Source organism: Trichosurus vulpecula, chromosome 3, assembly GCF_011100635.1.
Source record: "Trichosurus vulpecula isolate mTriVul1 chromosome 3, mTriVul1.pri, whole genome shotgun sequence".
Taxonomy (NCBI): Eukaryota; Metazoa; Chordata; class Mammalia; order Diprotodontia; family Phalangeridae; genus Trichosurus; species Trichosurus vulpecula.
This window is the reverse complement of record NC_050575.1, coordinates 432,176,713-432,194,923: the sequence shown is the minus strand read 5'-3', so window position 1 is coordinate 432,194,923 and position 18,211 is coordinate 432,176,713. Positions and strand designations below refer to the sequence as shown.

Sequence of the window (18,211 nt, the reverse complement as noted above, 5' to 3'; positions counted from 1 at the left end):
TAGGAGCTATTACTCAGTTACATTAATGCACGGAGAGGCACTGGCTTAGGTAGGTGGTGCAGTGGATAGAACCAGGAAGACTTGAGTTCAAATCCAGCCTCAGACACTAGCCGTGTGACCCTGAACACATCCCTTAACCCCGTTTGCCTCAGTTTCCTCATCTGTAAAATGAGCTGGAGAAGGACACGGCAAACCCCTCCAGTATCTCTGCCGAGAAAACCCCAGGTGGGGTCAGGAAGAGTCGGAGGGGACTGGACAACTCGCAAATGTCACCGGCGCGTTCCTTCACCCCTCGCTCCAGGTAAGGGCGATTATATCCTCGTTGTGCAGAGGCATGGAGAGGTTCCGCACCACCAGTGGACATCTGAGGCTGGATTTGAACCCAGGGCTTCCTGACTCAAAGTCCAAGGGTTGCTAAGATCTTAGGATGCGTAGCTACATTCCCCTAAAGAGTATTATTAGGTGGTTCCATGTCGCGGAGGCTTCCCATTGTTAGGATATGAATAAGCATTTAAGCACCTACTGTGTGCCAGCCCCTCGTACCCAAACACCACCACAAAAACAAACCAGAAGACAGTCCCTGTCCTCAGGGAGCTCACAGTCTCTTGGGGAAGATAATATGCAAACTACAGACGGAACAAGACGCTAAATTGGGGGGATGGGGGAAGGTGGGATTTCTCCGGTCAGCCGGGAGGCAGAGAGTGTCCCGGCACGGGCATTCCAAGGGCTGTTTCTTCAGAGGCTGATGGTCCATTCCACTAGCAATGTACGCGTTTTTCCCCTCTCTCCTGCGGTCCCAGCGGCCCACAAGCTCCCTCCCCCCGCCCTTCATCGCTCCCGGCGGACGCTTCTGCCGCAGCTCCGCTCCCCAGGTGAGGGGCGGGGCCTGAGTCTGGCCCAGTTTTCAGTCCCGAGGCTGGCTCTGCGACTCCCTCGCTCGCGCTCTACCTTACTCCCTTACACGCATGCGTGCCTTCTCCCCCTCCCTTTACCCCCGCCTCCCCCTCCGCGCGGACGCGGCGTCCTTAGCAACCAGAGCCCCAGCGCAGACTCCCCCGGAGCCGGGCGCGAGGCAGGGGCGGGGCGCGCGAGCGGGAGCTCAGTGCGCCTGCGCAGGGAGCCAACGGTCGGCGGTCGCTGTGGATCTCGGGTAAGAGAGGCGCCAACATGGAGCCGCCGGCGTCGGCTCGGGGCCTGGGAGCGGGAGAGCGGGCTGACGGGGAGAAGGAGGCGGCGGAGCGGCGGCGGCCTGAGGAGGAGGAGGAGCAGGCGGGAGTGGGGCCGCCCGGTGGGGAGCCAGGGGTGAGTAGTGGTGGCGGCCCGGCCGCGTGCGCCGACCCCCGGGGCCAGACCCGGACCCTTCCCACCCTCGTGCCGCCTGCTTGGAGACGCTCCCGGCGGGGGCCGGGCCGGGGGCACCTGTCCGGGCGGGTCCCCTTGTGCGGGTGCGTTTAATCGCGCGTCCCGCGCCCTCCCCCGAGCCCCGCGCTCGTCTCGGACCCTTCCCCGCTGGTCCCCGCAGCCCAGGCTCCCCTCGAGGGGCGCTCCGAGGTTGTCTCTGTCTGCGCAGGTCCCTCGGCCGCTGTCGGGGGTGAGGAGGCGTTCCCAGAGGTCCCGAGGAGCCCGCCGGCCCTTTGCTTGGGTTGTGGCCCCCCGCGCACCCCGGGGGTCAGCCCGGGCTCCGTGCGCCCAGTGCCCGGGACTGCCAGCCCCCCTTCCTGGTCCGGGGCTGCTTCCGGACTCCGGGGGGGCGCGGGAGGAGGCGCCGCCGGGCTTCGCCGGGGTGTCCGTGCTGGTCACCGCCCCTGCGGGGTGAGCCGTCCGTAGCCGGGGCCGCTTGGTGTGATTCGCGCCCCGGGTGCCCGGCACCGTGCGGGGGATGGGGGATGGGGGATGTGAGAGGCGGCCGATAGGAGTCAGGGGCCAGAGGGTCAGAACTGCGTAGCCGCGGCCGGAGACGCCGGCCCGTGACCAGGGTCCCTCGGTCTCCCCGTCTGTTGGCGGAGAAGCCGCCTCATCGGAGGGTCGAAGGAGATTATAATTAAGCGCCTAGCGTGCGCGCTGTGCCGGGCTCTAGGGTCACACAGACAGACGTGGAACAGGAAGGGTTGATTAAGCGCCTACTGTGTGCCCGCGCTGCGCCGAACGCTCGGGGACAAAGAGAGGCGGAAGACCCCCCGTGCTGGGGAGGACCCGGGCCGTGCAGCCCGCGCAGGAGCTGGAGAGAACTGCAGAAGAAACGTTCAGGAGGGAGGCCGGGGGAGACCGCCTGTGGAGAGTGGGGTTTCACCGGGACCTGGAGGAAGCCAGGGGGCCGGTCATTGGTTTGTAGTTATTTGGGGAGGGGGAGCAAAGTGTAAGAAGGCTGAAAAGGGGTGAAGGGCCTTGAATGCCGAACAAGAAATCATGTTTGATCCTGGGGGCCACGGGGAGCCCCTGGAGTTTGTTGGATACAGGGGTGATGTGGTCAGATCTATATATCAGGAAGATTAATCGGATAACTGAGGAGGAGAGGCTCGGGGCAGGCCGGAGGGGAGGAGGCCTGTGTCCGAGAAGAGAAGGTGCTGGGAAGGTAAGACTGCCTGCCGGGCCAGTGTGGACCCAGGGTTCTGGTCCTTGACAGTAATAGGGGAGTTTGAAACGTGTAGGGGCCTTGAAGACTGGAAGACAATGGGTTCTCTTCTGGACGTGTTGAGTTTCAGATGTCCAGTGGACATCCAGTTCTAGATGTCTGAAAGGCAGCTGGACATTTGAGCCCGGGTGTCAGCGGGAGGCGATGAGATCTCCAAGTGATAGAGGGAGCAGAGAAGAGGGGCCGGGCCAGGACAGGGCCCCTGGGCATACCTGTGGGTAGAGGGTGCCATCTGGAGGCGGATCCAGCAGACAGAGCAGGAGTGGTCAGAGAGGTAGGGGGAGAACCAGGAGAGGGAGAGTGATCCACAGTGTGAAAGGCTGCACAGAGGTCAAGGAGAATGAGAATTGGGAAAAGGCCATGGATTTGGCAGCTCAGAGATCCCTGGTAGCTTTGGAGAGAGCAGTTCTGGTGGAATGATGGAGCTCACATTCTGTCCTCGTGTCAGCCATGGTATTGTAGCACACTGGCTTTGGGGTCAGGGAACCTTGGCTTTGCCCTCTGACTCTGCCACTTAGAATCGCTGTGGCCGCCGTTCTCTGTGTGTCAAGCTCCTCATGGGTTAAATGACCATGCCGGGCTCCATGGCCTCTCCTGTTGGTCTTTCTGGCTTAAATCTGTGATCCCTGCCATGTAGAGCTTCAGTGGGTTGCTCACCCGTGTGTCCAGCGTGGTGTGAACACACAAGGAGTATAGACCTGGCTTCTGGTGCTCAGGGAGCGAGCAGTCTGCTGGGGCATCAGACAGTTAAGTAACAGTGTAAGGATATGTATCACTAAATGCAAAATGTGCTCTATTACACAGGATTGCTGCTGGCCAAATGGTGACCGAGAAAACCATAAATGAACATTTTCTATGTTGTAGTGTATTTTTATTTATTTTGTGAAACATTTCCCAGTTTCTCTTGTCCATTCTAGACATTTAGAGAGGGGAGTGCAGTTTGTGGCAGTGGAAGAGACCCGGCTCATTGGGGAAGCAGGAGAGAAAAGGAGTAGAAGTAAAGGCCTAGAAGTGGAAATCAGCATGGTAGACTCCAGGAACTGTCAAGAGACCGGCTTGTTTGGAGCAGAAGGTTCAGCCTGGAAAGTGACAAGAGATGGGAGGAGGTGGTGCAGCGGCTAGAACTCTGGGCCTGGAATCTGGAAGACCCGAGTTCAGATGTGACCTGAGACACGGAGCTGTGTGACCTTGGACAAGTCACTTGACCTTTGCCTGCCTCAGTTTGTGTAAAATGGGGATGATAATAGCACCTAGCTCCTTAGTGGTTGTGAGGAGCAAATGAGGTGATGTTTGTAAGGTGCTTTGCAAACCTTAAAGCTGTTGTTACTGGAAATAAGCCCAAGAAGTCTGGACTTTGTCCTCAGGGCTGTGAAAATCTTTAAAAGATGTTTGGGAACAAAGGAGTGCTAATGCCGACAGACTGGATTTTTGGGGTGGGGACGGGAGGGTGGAGACTCTTGAAGAAGAGATGAAGTTGGAGAGGAGAGGTTGGAGGTCCTCTTTCTTCACCTAATATCCCAGACCATACCATAACTTCCCCATGGGGGGGTGGTGCATGCGTGTGTGTGTGTGTGTGTGTGTGTGTGTGTGTGTGTGTTTGTGTGTTTGTGTGTTTGTGTGTGTGTTTGTTTTCTTGCCTCGTAGTTAGCTTTTTGAGAGTAAGGATGCTGTCTCTCTTTTTCTGCATTTCAGCATTTTGGGTGGCTAGGCAGGCAGCTTGTTGTTGCTTCCTGCTGGATATATTTCATAGGAATTTTTCTTGAATAAAATGTAAAAGACCATGATTTAATAATATTAATGATTGTTCCTTTGGCTGGACATTTAAAACCAAAGTACAAGATTATATTGAATATTATGTTTGCTTTGTTTGTACTATTATGTTTGCTTTGAATATTTAAAACATAGCTTATTATTATTCCTCACAAATATTCTGCGTCTTCCAAATTATCTTTAAGTGATTTCTGTGGAAATGATTATTCATGTTTAGCAAATGATAGTCCATAGCTGTCTTTTGGACCTGTGGAGTCACTTTCAGCTCTGAAGCTCCGATCCTATCATAGATTTATTGATGTTGACAGTTATATCTTTAATGGGTAGAAAAGCACGAATCTCTAAATTAAAATGGATTATTTGTAGTAAAAGGAATTATCCTAATTTGAGGCATGGCTATTTTAAAAAATAAGCATTATTCTTCAAATAGCCAAGTTTTTTTAGACATCTCAGTTTTCCTAACACGTTTTCTTTTAGTCTTTTTCTCTTTGTCTTTCACCTTTCTGTCTGTTTCTCGGTCTCTTTATCTCTGACTCTGTCTCCCTTCTGTCTGACTCTCTCTGTCTCTGTCTCTGTCTCTTTCTTGCTTTGTTACTGTCATTAGTGACAGTTGTATCTTTTAAGAAAATCAGTTCCTTTTCTGCTTCTTATTCCAGGCATCAGTGAAAAAGAGCATTGAGAGGCATGGATGGACTTGGGAAGTCCATTTTCACTTTCGAGTTGTGACTAATGTAGACCTATTTGATTGGAAGAGGAGAAGTTAATCAGTTCTTAAAGCACCTTTTGTTCTAATATCCATCTGAAAGTTTTCCCCCCATCATTCTTTCCATTAAATTTTACATCAGCTCAGAGGTAAGTTATCAGGTTTTTCCCTTTAATTGTTGATAAAGATGATTTTGAAATATAAGATAGAAAAAATTTTACTGTTAAGTAAAATACAACACATTCATCCATCAGTCAACCAGTAGTCATTTGGTAAACACCTATTCTGTGTTGGTGTTAATAGGACCTAGATAGGTGGAGAGACTAAGGAGGGGGAAGGCGGCAGGAAGAGAGAGGAAGTATAAATAAAGGCATGGTTAGGCATTGAGGATGGAGAAAAATGAAACAGCCCTTTGAAAGGAAAATATTTGGAGAATGGATGAATTCTGAGGGCTAGTCCAGGAGTGTTTCAGTTTGCTTGAGGCAGCGTTCAGAAGAGTTTAAAATGGTCCCTGATTTTCTTGGGGAGTAAATAATAAAAAAAAAAGGCTGTTTTCATTTGAATGGAAGAATAAAACTAGTTGCTTCACAGTTCGTCAGTAAGGCTGAAGTTATGTGTAAAACTTGCAGTTAAAGACATTCTTTTAAAGTAAACTTCAAAATAACCATCCGTCTGCCCGTCTGGACCAGGTGTTTTTCTCATACACACAGCTGTTTACTTTGCAATCATTTAAAAGTTGTGATTGCTCTAATGTAACTGGAGAGCTCCTTATTCCTTCCTCATCATAATTCACACTTACTGGCTCCCTCCCATGAAGTAATTTGGGGCAGGCTGTAGCAGGTAATGATAGAAAGACATGTAAGACAGGCCTGTGCCCAGGAGAAGTCTACTGTTTAAATGCAGGAGATAGGATGTGCACCTAGAAAGATAAATGATAGCACCTGGAATCACATGTTCGGTGCCCCATCTGTCAGAGCTCACCTGGTATTAGAGAAAGCTCCGTGGAGGAGGAGGAGTTTGCCATTTGATGACTAGCAATCATCAACCACCACCCTGGCCCTTTCCTCCAGGTGGCCAGCCTCTGGGAACGGTGCTAGGAAGCAGCCTAGGACATAGTGGAGATAGACGAGAAGACAGTTTAGAGAAGAGAACTAAGTTGGAACTTGAGGAGAGCCTGGGGTCGCCTAGCACTGAAACTGTTACTGGGCAGAAAACTAAAAGGCTGGACAATGAGCAAGTTCCATTGCCAAGGAGGAGGGGAATCAGTATTCTCACAGACAGCTCTTTGAAGAGATTTGGGGCAGACACAGTGAAGGGTTTTATCAGATGGTGGCCTTCATGAGGGGACTTGAGGCATACCCCTTGTGCCAGATTTTCAAGGACTCCAGGCTTGTTCTTTGTCTGTCTTGATTCACCATCCTAGGAAGAGAGCCCAGGACACAGGGCTTTCCCTAGCAATAAAGATTTTCTGGAGCTTGTTTTGTCTTAGGGAAAGTGGTGCTGACCGCAAAGGAAAAGACGAAAATCAAAGAATGTGTGCTAGCAGCCCTCCTGTGTGCTGGTGTTTTTGGTCTCATGCAGCCACAGTAGTGGCAAGTAGCACTGTTGTTACAGTCCCTCTGGTGAGGAACTGAGGTGGTGTGAGCAAAAGTGACGTCACTTCTGTCACACAGTAAGTGCTGGCGCCATGATGAGAACCCTGGGAAGCCATGTGTGGCCCAGTGGAAGGAGCCATGGGCGCTGGCATTGGGCGGCATGGGTTCAGATTCCACCCCTGCCCCTCCCTGCCTGTGTGCTTATGGGCCTCAGACTCCTCCTCAGTAACCAATCTTTTCCTCTTTGTATCAGTCTTTCTAATACACAGCTTTGATCATCTCATAGCCTTCCAGTGGCTGCCTGTTGCTGATTGAATAGGATTCAGATTCAGCTGCCGATCCAAGGTCAATCAATCATTTTTTTTTTATTTATTTAGCACCAACTATATGCCAGGTGTGTCAACCACTGTGGATACAAAGAAAAATGAAACAAGAAACTTACATTCTATTGGGGAAGACTTTGTATACATTGCTAAGACTTTGCAAAGTGCATACAAGATGGCTGGGCCATGAGGACGCTTGAAGTGCGGGGGAATCGGGACCAGCTTCACATTGGAGCTGGTGCTTGCACGGATTCTTGACACAAGCTTGGCTCTCTGCTGGCAGAGGCAGTCTGACTCTGGCCTCCCTTTCCAGCCTTGCCTCCAACTGTCCTCACTCAGAACTTTATGCTGCAGCCCACTTGAACTCTTGAGGCCTCTCTCTCTTTGGTTGTGATATTTCCAAGGGTCTAAGGTCCATTTCCAGTGTTAGATCTTTCTCTCCCTTGATCCCTTCACCTGGCAGTGATCTCCCTTTCCTTCAGATTCTCAGAGCACTTGTTTTGTGTCTGTGTTGAGCACTCTGCCACTTTGTGTGATAATTGTTTGTGTTTTACACACCCTACTAGATTGGTGAGCTTTCTGAGAACCAGCCTCTGGTACAGCATGTGCGGTAGAGAACGTTCATGTTTCTTGGTTTGAATTATACAGTTACTTATTTTGTCCGATTCATTTAAAATGCTGCATTGAACCTGCAGATCCACTGCGAGAAGTTGTCCGTGAAATCTTTCTGGGTCTTGTGGTTCATAGCAGTAGAGTGATGATTGTATGTATGAAGTTTCTCATAAAAGATTTTCATCTGGGTAGTGTTATATTTTTAAAAAAATTTCATGGGAAACACCTGGTCAGAAAAGGAGGCTACCTGGTCATACGGTGAAATGAAGGAAGAGAGAGCTCGGGTGCCACACTGATTCCTGGGGAATTCTGAAAGGCCCAGGACCACCCTTGTGGAACATAATGGACAAGATCCCGTGGGATGAGAAGGTGTTGATGGTCCCTGTGGGAGGGAATAGAGATCATTGAAGTAAAGAAGTCAGTACCTTGAGGAACATCCCCAGGGTCCCTATCAACAGGCAACAAGCAATTTTGGTCCTTAATGATATCTTAGATTCATCTAGTTTGTGAAGCATTTTCCTTCTGACAACCTGTGAGACAGACAACGTAGAGTATTAGTCCCATTTTACTGGGAGGAACCTGAGACAGATAAAAGTTAAATATTCCAGGTTGTTAGACCTGGGATTTGAAACTAAATTCTAAAATTCTAATTCCAGTGTTCTTTCTACTACATGCTATATTCCCTTACTTAACTGGACCCTAGTTTGATAGGGTTCAAGAGAATACATATCTTTATATAACCAGTAGGATTCTATCTGGGGAATACAATTGTGCATAGTTTTCAGAGATCTTCAATTTTATTGTAATTTTATTTTGTCTGTGAAGCACCAATATTGTTTGCTTCCTTAATAAGAGGTGTTTGTTTTGTAAAAAAAAAAAAAATTGTAGTCCTTGAATGATGTGGGCTCTACATAATAGCTAGGAAAATCATTATGTCAAATGAGATTATATTTGTAGAATGCCCAGTGCCTGGTACATAGTGGACATTTAATGAATGCTTCTTCCTTTCCCTCTGAAATTTAAATATGACTTAAAGGAGGTAGTCTACAGCTCAGGCTAGAGGTCTTCATGAAACAAGCTGGCATTGATTTGAGAGACCCAGTCAGTAATGCATTGATACCTTTTTGCCTTTTGCTTTGAAAATTTTAGGCAAGTCTTTAATTATGCTTTATCTCCTTTAATTAGCTGAGCCCTGCATAACACTTCTCATCCCAGGATTACAAAGTGATTTACAAAAACATCCTGACTTCTTTGGCAGTTGGCACGGAATAAGTTAGCTGAGTCCCAAACCACAAAGAGTTTTATAGATTAACGTCTACAATGCTGACAGAGTCAGAAGCAAACGGGCAGTGGTGAGCAGGTGAAGTGTGCTCCTTCAAGACTTCAAGGAAGGTTCTATTCCTGCCACAGCTTTTAGGTCATTTTAAAGAGCCCCCAGATCCTTATTCCAATGCCGTTAAATAATGTCTGGCTAAAGTGTATTGAACTTGTAGTATTTGTGTTTATCTGAAAGCCTGTGATATTTTCTGATGAACCCTCCTTGAATTTTTAACCTCCAGATTGGCTTACTGTAGAATTGTATTTCCTATACTTGTCAGCCCCAGGCGTGGGATCCATCTGCTTTGGGGACTTTATCATAAAGAGCACATTTTACTCATAGCACACCATGTACCAGCTGCTTACTTGCTTTTGAATGTAATTCTAGGTGTTGACATTAATCTCTGAAGCCCTTTGTGGTTTGGGACTCCAGTTACCTTAGAGACACGCCTGGCACAGATCAGATAACAATCCTGGCAATGGGGAAGGAAGAGGAATAGAGAGAAGAGAAAACAATCTCCAGGGAGGGTTAGGAAGCATAAAAGGACAGGAACAAAAAAGCTAGATCTTCCCAGAATGTGGGTTTTTAAAAATTACCGAGTTAAAAGTAATTCAGAATTGGGCTGTTAGATACCCTCAGAAAACTGAGCTCCCTTCTGGATATTGTGTGAATAAATTAAAATTCTCCTTGGAGAAGAAAACAACGGAAATGAAAGGGTATGAACATCGTCATTTACTTGCATTGTAAATTGATTTGGAGCATGCTTTCTCTCGGGAATTTTTTCCCCTTAAATCTTTTGATTTATCGTTTTAAATTTTTTCCTCAGAAAATGTCATTGCTTGTGCTTCCTCTGGGGGTGCCCTGATCCTGTGTGGTAGATGCTTGGGTCTGTGGAGAGGCGGCTTGACCTGTAGAGGACTAAGACTTATAGTCTTCAGTTTGGCAGATTAAGTCACGTTGCTGCCTTATCAGTGGAGTGACATAGAGGGCTTGGTGTGGCAAGGAAAAGCCCTGTCGCTTGTGCCCAGCCGTGGTTTTCCCTGGTGGGCGTTACAGGAAAGTCATGTGCTATGGCCTGCGTAATTGAAGTTTTGAAAGATGTGCATTTTTCTCTTTAATTTTTCTAGCTCAGCACAAAGATGATTTTGAGACAGTTACTCCACTTTAGGGACTTCTGGGTCGGCTAACAGCGTGCTGGGATCCAGCAACAGGTTCTGGCGGTTCATATCGTTATCTTCTGTTTTATGAAAAACAAATGGCTGTGTAGTGTTTGTGGGGGATGGGACTGCCCCCATCGCAGAGTTTGATTCCCTCAATTACAGATGAAAACCTGGACCCGAGAGAGGGAGAGTGACCAGCCCAGCGAGGTTCATTCCCCCATTCCACTCTCACTTGTTAGTCACTTACAGAAAATGAAAACAAAAATATAAATACAATGAATAGAGAGAATAAATACATGAAAACAGTCAGCATATGGGCCATAGGGATCCTTCTGGTTTCGTGGCCCTGTTTCTATTTGAGTTTGGACAACACTGTCCTAGGTGATAGGCAGTGGGGGCCTAATGGTTAGCGTTGGTTGTGTGAGAGGAGACGAGCGGCTGCTTTTCATAGTCTTGTGGTCATTGTGCACGGTTTTCTCCCACTTTTGCTCACTTCACTCTGTATCAGTTCATACAAGTCTTCCCAGGTTTCTTCCAATGTCCTTTTCATCATTTTTTACTGCACGACATTCCATTACGTTCGTGTGCTATAATTTGTTCAGCCGTTTCCCAGTTAAAGGGCGACTCTTGAGTTTCCTGTTCTTTGCTACAACACAAAAATGTTGCCATGAAGATTTTTGCACAGATAGGTCCGTATCCTTTTGTCTTTGACCGCCTTTGGAGTCAGCGTGTACCCAGTGTCACTGGGTTGGAGATGCACAGTTTGGCTACTTTTTGGGTGTGGTCCCAGACTGCTTTCCAGTGGGGCTTAACCAGTTCATGGTTTTAACCGTGCGTTGGTATGTCTGTTCTCCCACAACCCTCAGTCATTATCTGCCAATTTTATGGATGTGACGGGAAACCTCAGTGCTCTTCTAATTTCTATTTCTATTTTTTAAAACAATGATTTGGAGCAAATAGAGTTGTTGATAACTCGCTTTTCTTCTTTTGAAAACTGCCTGTTAATATCCTTTGATTTCTCAGCTCTTGGAGAACTACTCTTGTTCTTACCTATTCAAATGCTTCTTATATATCTTGCTAATTGAGCCTTTATGAGAGAAACTTGCTGCTGAGATTTTTTTCCCCATTTAACTGTTTCCTTTCTAATTTTGACTTCATTAGTTTTATTTGGGCAACAGTTTTTATATTTTGTGTAATCAGAATTGTCTGGTTTATCTGCCTTCCTTAGTCAAGAATATTTCCCATACCCATCGTTCAGAAAAAATCCAGGAGGTTAAAATCTACATCACTATAACACAAGACTTACGATTTTAGATATTGACCTCAAAGGGATGTGCTGAGCTGTTTGGCCCAACCTCTTCATTGCATATGAGGAAGAAGTTCAGGGACTTGTTCAAGGTCACTCGGGTACCAGAGAGAGGGTGTGAATCTTGCTCTGACCCAACAGCCCTGGGCTTTTCCCTCTGTAATACCAAGCAGAGTGAGACAGAACTATTCCAGAAGATCAAAGTTGAAGCTGAAGTCCTTTGGCAAATGATTTATTAAGCATTACTGTTTGGCAGTCACTATGCAGAGCACCAAGCAAGACCTTCACCTCAGCATATAAAGGGAAGCTAGAACTGGGGGAATGGGATGGTGTGGAGACTGCAAGGGAGGGCTGTGGAGGCCTGGTTCTGGGCCAGATAAAGTAAAAGCCTGGCTCTTTGTGTTCAAGGGGCAGGGTCTCAAGATTTAGATATGGGGGAGAGTGGTTAGGGGAAGGGGGTGATAGCTGGGAAGTTATAGTCTTTGACATTTATGTATTAATTAGTCTCTGTTGCCAAATTTTATTTAAACATTACATTTTCTTGGAGCTGTGTGATTGAAGTTCATTTTCTCCCCACAGCTGTTGATTGCTTGTTCCCAGAAAAGCTTAGAAGAAAAGTCGGGTGGTATCATGCTGGCTTGCTAATGTCATACCATGAGGTTTCTCCAGATCTCCTCCTGGGTCGGAACTTGTTTTAGTGCAAGATTTCACTGAAAAGTCATTTGGGGTGTTCATTTGGTCAATCTTCTTTGTTGGGGGGATTAAAAAGACCAACTACCCAAATACAGGCTCTATTGTCCTGCTCCTGGGAAAGGCCAAAATCAGCGGGAAAACAGGATTTTCTTCTTGCCTTCCTCTCCCACTAAATTCTCTTTAAAAAAAAAATGCCTTTGAAGAAAGTTGGATGTGTTTCTTGGTGCTCTGTCTTTGAGAAATGCCTTTTAAAGAACTAGTTGACTTAGCTATTGCTTTGTTCAGTGAATGACTTAAAAATGGTTTGTTAAATTTGATTTTCCTTTGTATATTTGTGACTAGGTATGTAAAACTGGTGTTTGGGCAGGAGTTTGTTTATAGTTTTGGATAAGAAATTGGCACGAGTTTTTCCTCATTTCTCTCAGTCACTGTGAGGATAGTGTTGTTTGTCCTTTGTTCTTCCATCAGGAAGGTGATATCATGACTTGCAAGTGAATTGGATTTAAGTGAGGCCTGTTCAAAGTCACCAGCCTCAGTCCTCCGTTGTGAGGATATAGAAGTCCCTAGACTGAAGATACAGGATCATAGGAATGAGTTTCTGGGAGGGGTTGAGACAGAAGATCTTGGACAGATGAGTGAGAGAGCTGCTCCGTCCTTAAAGAGAATCTTCCTGAGAGAGAGAGTCTTCTTTGTTCACCTAGCTTTAGAATCTTGGAGTCATGCTTGTGCCTTTCCTTCCCTTTCGCGTCTCATCAGTTTTCAAACCCTGTCAGTCTAATTAGATGCGGACATTGGCCTCTTTCCTGTCCTACAGTCAGATTTTATCACCTCTCGCCTAGTTCTTGAAAGTCGGAATAGGTTTGGTTTAGTCTTGTTTATTCGGTGTTTCAGTCATGTCCAGTTCTTCATGACCCCATTGGGGGTTTTCTTGGCAGAGATCCTGGAGTGGTTTGCCATTTCCTTCTCCAGCTCGTTTCACAGATGAGAAAACTGATGTAGTAAGTGTCTGCAGCTGGATTGGAACTCAGGAGGATGAGTCTTCCTGACTCCAGGCACTCTATCCACTGTGCAGTCCTGTAGCCCCAGCTTGATCAGTGAATCCCCCATTAGTTTGATTAATCTGGTAATCAGTCAGTCAGTGATTTATTAAACACCCGCAGTGCACGTCTTGTCGGTGATTAATAAAAGATTGTTTCATTGGAACGCCTCCTTGTGTTATTTGTTTTTAAACATTCTTTTCTTTTTAAATTTTGAGTTCCAAATTCTCTCCCCCATCTCTTCCTCCATCTGCTGAGAGGGCAAGCAAGATACCAGTTATAGATGTGAAATCACACACAGCGTATTTCCATGTTAGCCGTATTGAAAAAAAAGGAAAGAAGAAGAAACAAAGACAGCAAGAAAACTAGACTTCAGTTTGCATTCGGCGTTCGTCAGTTCTCTCTCTGGAGGTGGGTAGCACTTTTCATCATGAGTCCTTTGGGATCGTCTTGGCCCGTTGTGCTGATCGCAGTAGCTAAGTCTTTCACGGTTGATCGTCATTACAACAGTGCTCTTACTGTACACAGTAATCTCCTGGTTCTCTTCACTTCACATCAGTTCATACAGTCCACATGTATCTTCCCAGGTTTTTCTGAAACCTGCCCCCCCCCCCCCCAATTTCTTAAAGTACAATAGTATTCCATTATAATCATGTGCAACAACTTGTTCAGCCATTCCCCAACTAATGAGCAACCCCTTGATGTTAAATTTTTTGTCACCACAAGAAGAGTTGCTATAAATATTTTGGGACATATAGGTCCTTTCCTTTTCCTTTTTTGATCTCTTTGAGTTACAGTTCTAATAGAGGCATTGCTGGGTCAAAAGGTATGCAGTTTGGTAGCCCTTTGGGCATAGTTCCAAATTGTTCTCCAGAATGCTTGGACCAGCTCACAACTCCCCTGACAGTGCATTAGTGTGCCTATCTCCCCTCATCCTCACTAGCATTTGTCGTTTCTGATAGGTGTGAGGTGGTATCAGAGTTGTTTTAGTTTATATTTCTCTAATCAATTAGTGATTTAGAACGTTTTTTCCATGTGACCAGATAGCTTTGATTTCTTCTGAAAACTGCCTGTTCGTATCCTTTGATCATTTTTCAATTGGGGAATGACTTAGTTTTATAAATTTGACTCAGTTGCCTGTATATTTGAGAAATGAGGCCTTTATCAGAGAAACTTGCCCTTCAGTGTTTGATATTACTTTATTGTCTATGGTACCTTTTAGCTACATGTAGCTTCTCTGATTATCTTAATTAGTTCTGTTTTTGCTTTTGCTTTATTGTATCATGATTGCTACACCTGTCTTTTACTTCAGCGGAAACATAATAGATACTGCTCTAACCCTTTGTTTTAACTCATAGCATTAAGGCAGAATTCATGACTTTGAAGAAAACCACAAGTATGCTTGAATGGTTTGGAATCGAAGGATATACGGAATTCTCTAAGTAGAAGGCTGCTTCAACCATCTGGCTAGCAGCTGTTGTGGGGGTGACAAGCCCAACAACAAGAATGCTGCCAAAGCCCAGGCTCTTTTGATTTGCTTTACTAAGGAAAGCAATGTTAAGGGGTTGACAATCTCACTTTAATCCAGCATACAAATACATTCACTTAGTTCAGGGGAAAAAGCCAGCACCCTGAACTTCAGAGCAAATACAAACAAATTACAAACATTGACAGACAGACCAAATACAATTCATAGTTACCAACATCTAAGTTCAGCCCGGGAGCTCATAACAAGGGCTGGCCCAGAGTCATGAGCGCCACCAGGGCTATGGGTCAGAGCTCCAAAAAAGAGAAAGCCAACCCCTGGTTTTATATCTTTTTCAGGGTCAAGGGTGAGTCACACATGCGACTCAACCACGTGACCTGAAATTGTCACAAAGAGGCGACTTAAACCCATGTGCTCCAAAAGCCTCTGATGTCACAAACATGCCACGTCAAACCCATATAAACTAGGCCCTCCCCTGAGGCAAGGAGGTCACCAAGGACTCCCAATCTAATCAAGGAAACAAAGGCCAGACTCTTCAAGGGCACTTGGTTGAACTAAGTGCTAAGAGCCCGTTTTGATTGCCAACACAGGGGAGGGTGGGGGAAGATCACGCTTACTGATTGCCTTTAAAACTCTGCGTATATCTTTCTGTTTCAAATATGTCTCTTGTAAGCAACGTATTACCGGATTCTGGCTTCTAATCCATTCTCCATCTACTTGAGGCTACAGGTTCACATCCATTTTCTACAACTTTAACATAGAAATTGCTAAATCTTGTGTGATCCTGACTGTGGCTCCATGATATTTGAATTGTTTTTTTCCTGGTTGCTTGCAGTATTTTCTCCGAGCTCTGGAATTTGATTATATTTCTGGGAATTCTCATTTTGGGATCTCTATGAGGAGGTTATTGGTGGATTCATTCAGTTTCTATTTTACCCTCTGGTCCTAAGATATCTGGGAAGTTTTCCTTTATGATTTATTGAAATATAATGTCTAGGTTATTTTTTGATCTTGGCTTTCATGTAGGCCAATAATTCTTAAATTATCTCTTCTTATTCTATTTTTCAGGTCAATTGTTTTTCTGATGAGATATTTCACCTTTTCTTCTATTTTTTCATTCTTTTTACTTTGTTTTTTATTTTGTGTCTCATGGAGTCATTAGCTTCCATCTGCCCAATTCTAATTTTTAAGGAATTATTTTCTTCAGTAACCTTTTGTATCTCTTTCCATTTGGTCTAGTTTGCTTTTTAAGAAATCCTTTTCTTCAGTGAATTTTTTAACCATTTGGCCAATTCTGTTTTTTAAGGTGTTGTGCGTGTGTGTGTGTGTGTGTGTGTGTGTATTTTTGCTCCTTTACCACACTGTTAATTCTCTTTTCATAATTTTCTTGGATCACTCATTTCTTTTCCCAACTTTTCCTCTATCACTCTCATGTCTTTTCTTTAAGTCTTCCAGTAATTCTTGCTGGCCTTGGGTCCAATTAGCATTTTTCTTTGAGGCTTTGCTTGTAGCTCTTTCACATGATTGCCATCTTCTGAATTTTTATCTTGGTGTTCCCTGCCACCGTGGTAACTTTTAATGGTCAGGTTCTTTTTTTGTTGTTTGCTTATTTTTCCAGCCTCTATCTTGACTTTGAACTTTATGTCAGAGTTGGACTCTGCACCCCTGAAGGCAGGAAGGTACTGCCCTAAGCTTGAAACTTTTTTGTGCTGCTGTTTTCGGAGCTAATTATGGAGGTCTGAATATTTTCAGTGCTTCCAGGGTAGTGTGTTCCCAGCAGAGGTGTGGTCCCTGCCGTCCTGGTCTGTGCTCTGGTCTTTACCCAGCAAGGGCCCATGTTCCCTTGCAGCCACAAGTGCTAGCATTCTTCTTGGCCCTGGAACTGTGATCCAGAACTATGGATGGGCAGTAGAGTAGCCAGTCATTGCCAGCTGCCTCCTGTGACAGCCGAGGGTCCCTTGTACTCTCTTTCTTACTAGTTGTCCCACCTCCTTCTTGTCTCTGGGCTGAGAGTTCCTGAAATCACTGCTGCTGTTGCTGTCCCGGCTGACTGATACCCATTGCTGGTGCTCCTGCTGTGCCTTGGGCCTGTGCCCACCCCAGTGTCACACATCTGTCCTGTGGACCCCATAAGTTGTCGCAGGCTGAAAAATGTCTCCCTGTGACCATTTTTTTGGCTCTGCTGCTCCAGAATTTGAAGACATTATTTTAAAGTTATTTGGAGGGGAAAGTTGCTGGAGAGTCCAGTTGGGTTACTGCCTGTTCTCTGCCATCTTGGCTCTGCCCTAATTGCCTCCTTGTTGGTCTCTTCCCTCCTGAGTCCATCTCCTACATAGCTGCCAAATTGAAATTCTTCAAAGGCAGATTGCTCCCCTCTTCAGACACTTTGAGTGGTTCTCTACCGCCCCAGGATAAGGACGGAATTGGGAGGTTGGCCTTTAAGGCCTCTGCCATCTGGCTCCTGCCTCCCTTTATCTCTTGTCGCTCCTCTTCCTGCATTCTCTCTCTCAGTATAACTGACCTGCTAGATGCTGCTTCCCATCCTTAGCATTGTCTCCCTGGTCTGCGGAGTGCAGCGGTCCTCTTCATAAACCTCTCCTTGTGTCCAGGATGGTTTCCCTTCTTGTTGCCCTCTGGGGGCCTGCCCTGCAGCAGGACAGGTGTTGTCTTGTCTGTCTGTCTCTCCCCTACTTTGGGACTTGCTTGGCATCTCGTTGGCGTTTCTTGGACATATATTTATTAACTCTTCACCCGCCCTGGAACAGGGCACATTTATTTGGGTTGTTTTTTGTATCTAGCACCTAGCACAGAGCTTTTACTGGTTGGGACAGGGGCTGGACCTTGGATTTCATTCCTACAGAGAATTTCCAGGTGAGGAAACTCCCTTGACCAATTCAGTTTGGAAATTTTCTTTGCACCTTTTTAGTGGAAGAGAGTTGTCCAGAGCCCTGGGCCTCGAGGACAAGTGACTTGCCTGGCATTACACAGCCAGTTGTGTGTTAAGTGAAGGGATTTGAACTTATGTCTTCAAGGCCAGCTCTCTTTCCTTCCTGCCAAGCTGCTTTGTACATACTAGGTGCTTAATGTATGTTTATTGACTTGAGTTCAATTGGTTTCTTTTCCTTCAACAGAAATTTCAGTGCTTTCTATAAAATACTTACAGGGTGATTGTTTTGGAGGATATATTTCCCTGCCCCCTGAGGAGTTTTAAACTCTATTGAAGGGAGAGGAAGAAGAAGATTCCTCTCCTTAGGTGTTTGCATAATTGAATGAATACCATAATTGCGTACCATATATGAGAATAAAAAGGGTGTTCTTTGTCTTTTATTTTGGTAAATTAGGATGCTTGTTTTTAGGAAGGGAATCTGATTAATTGGTGAAGTGCATACATTTCTTCCATTAGACCTGGTATTGTGCCCACTTAAAAACAATTTAGAGTATCCTTCCATTTCAGAGAATAGGAATAGATTAGAATGATTATTTCTGGTTGTTGTCCTTCGGTGAGTCTAACGTTTAATACATTGGAATATGAGAGTGAGTATAATTACTGTACAGTGTCATGTAACTGGACAGCCA

General features: G+C 45.8%; 1 protein-coding gene across 1 annotated transcript in view; it reads left to right on the top strand.

The window, feature by feature from the left end:
* Window positions 1-658: 658 nt before the first annotated feature.
* Window positions 659-18,211, top strand: part of ALMS1 (ALMS1 centrosome and basal body associated protein) — a 136,583-nt gene continuing 119,030 nt past the window's right edge. The window contains exon 1 of the mRNA XM_036750141.1: window positions 659-1,150. Within this exon, the coding sequence (XP_036606036.1) occupies window positions 659-1,150 (492 nt within the window). The remainder of the gene's footprint in view (window positions 1,151-18,211) is intronic.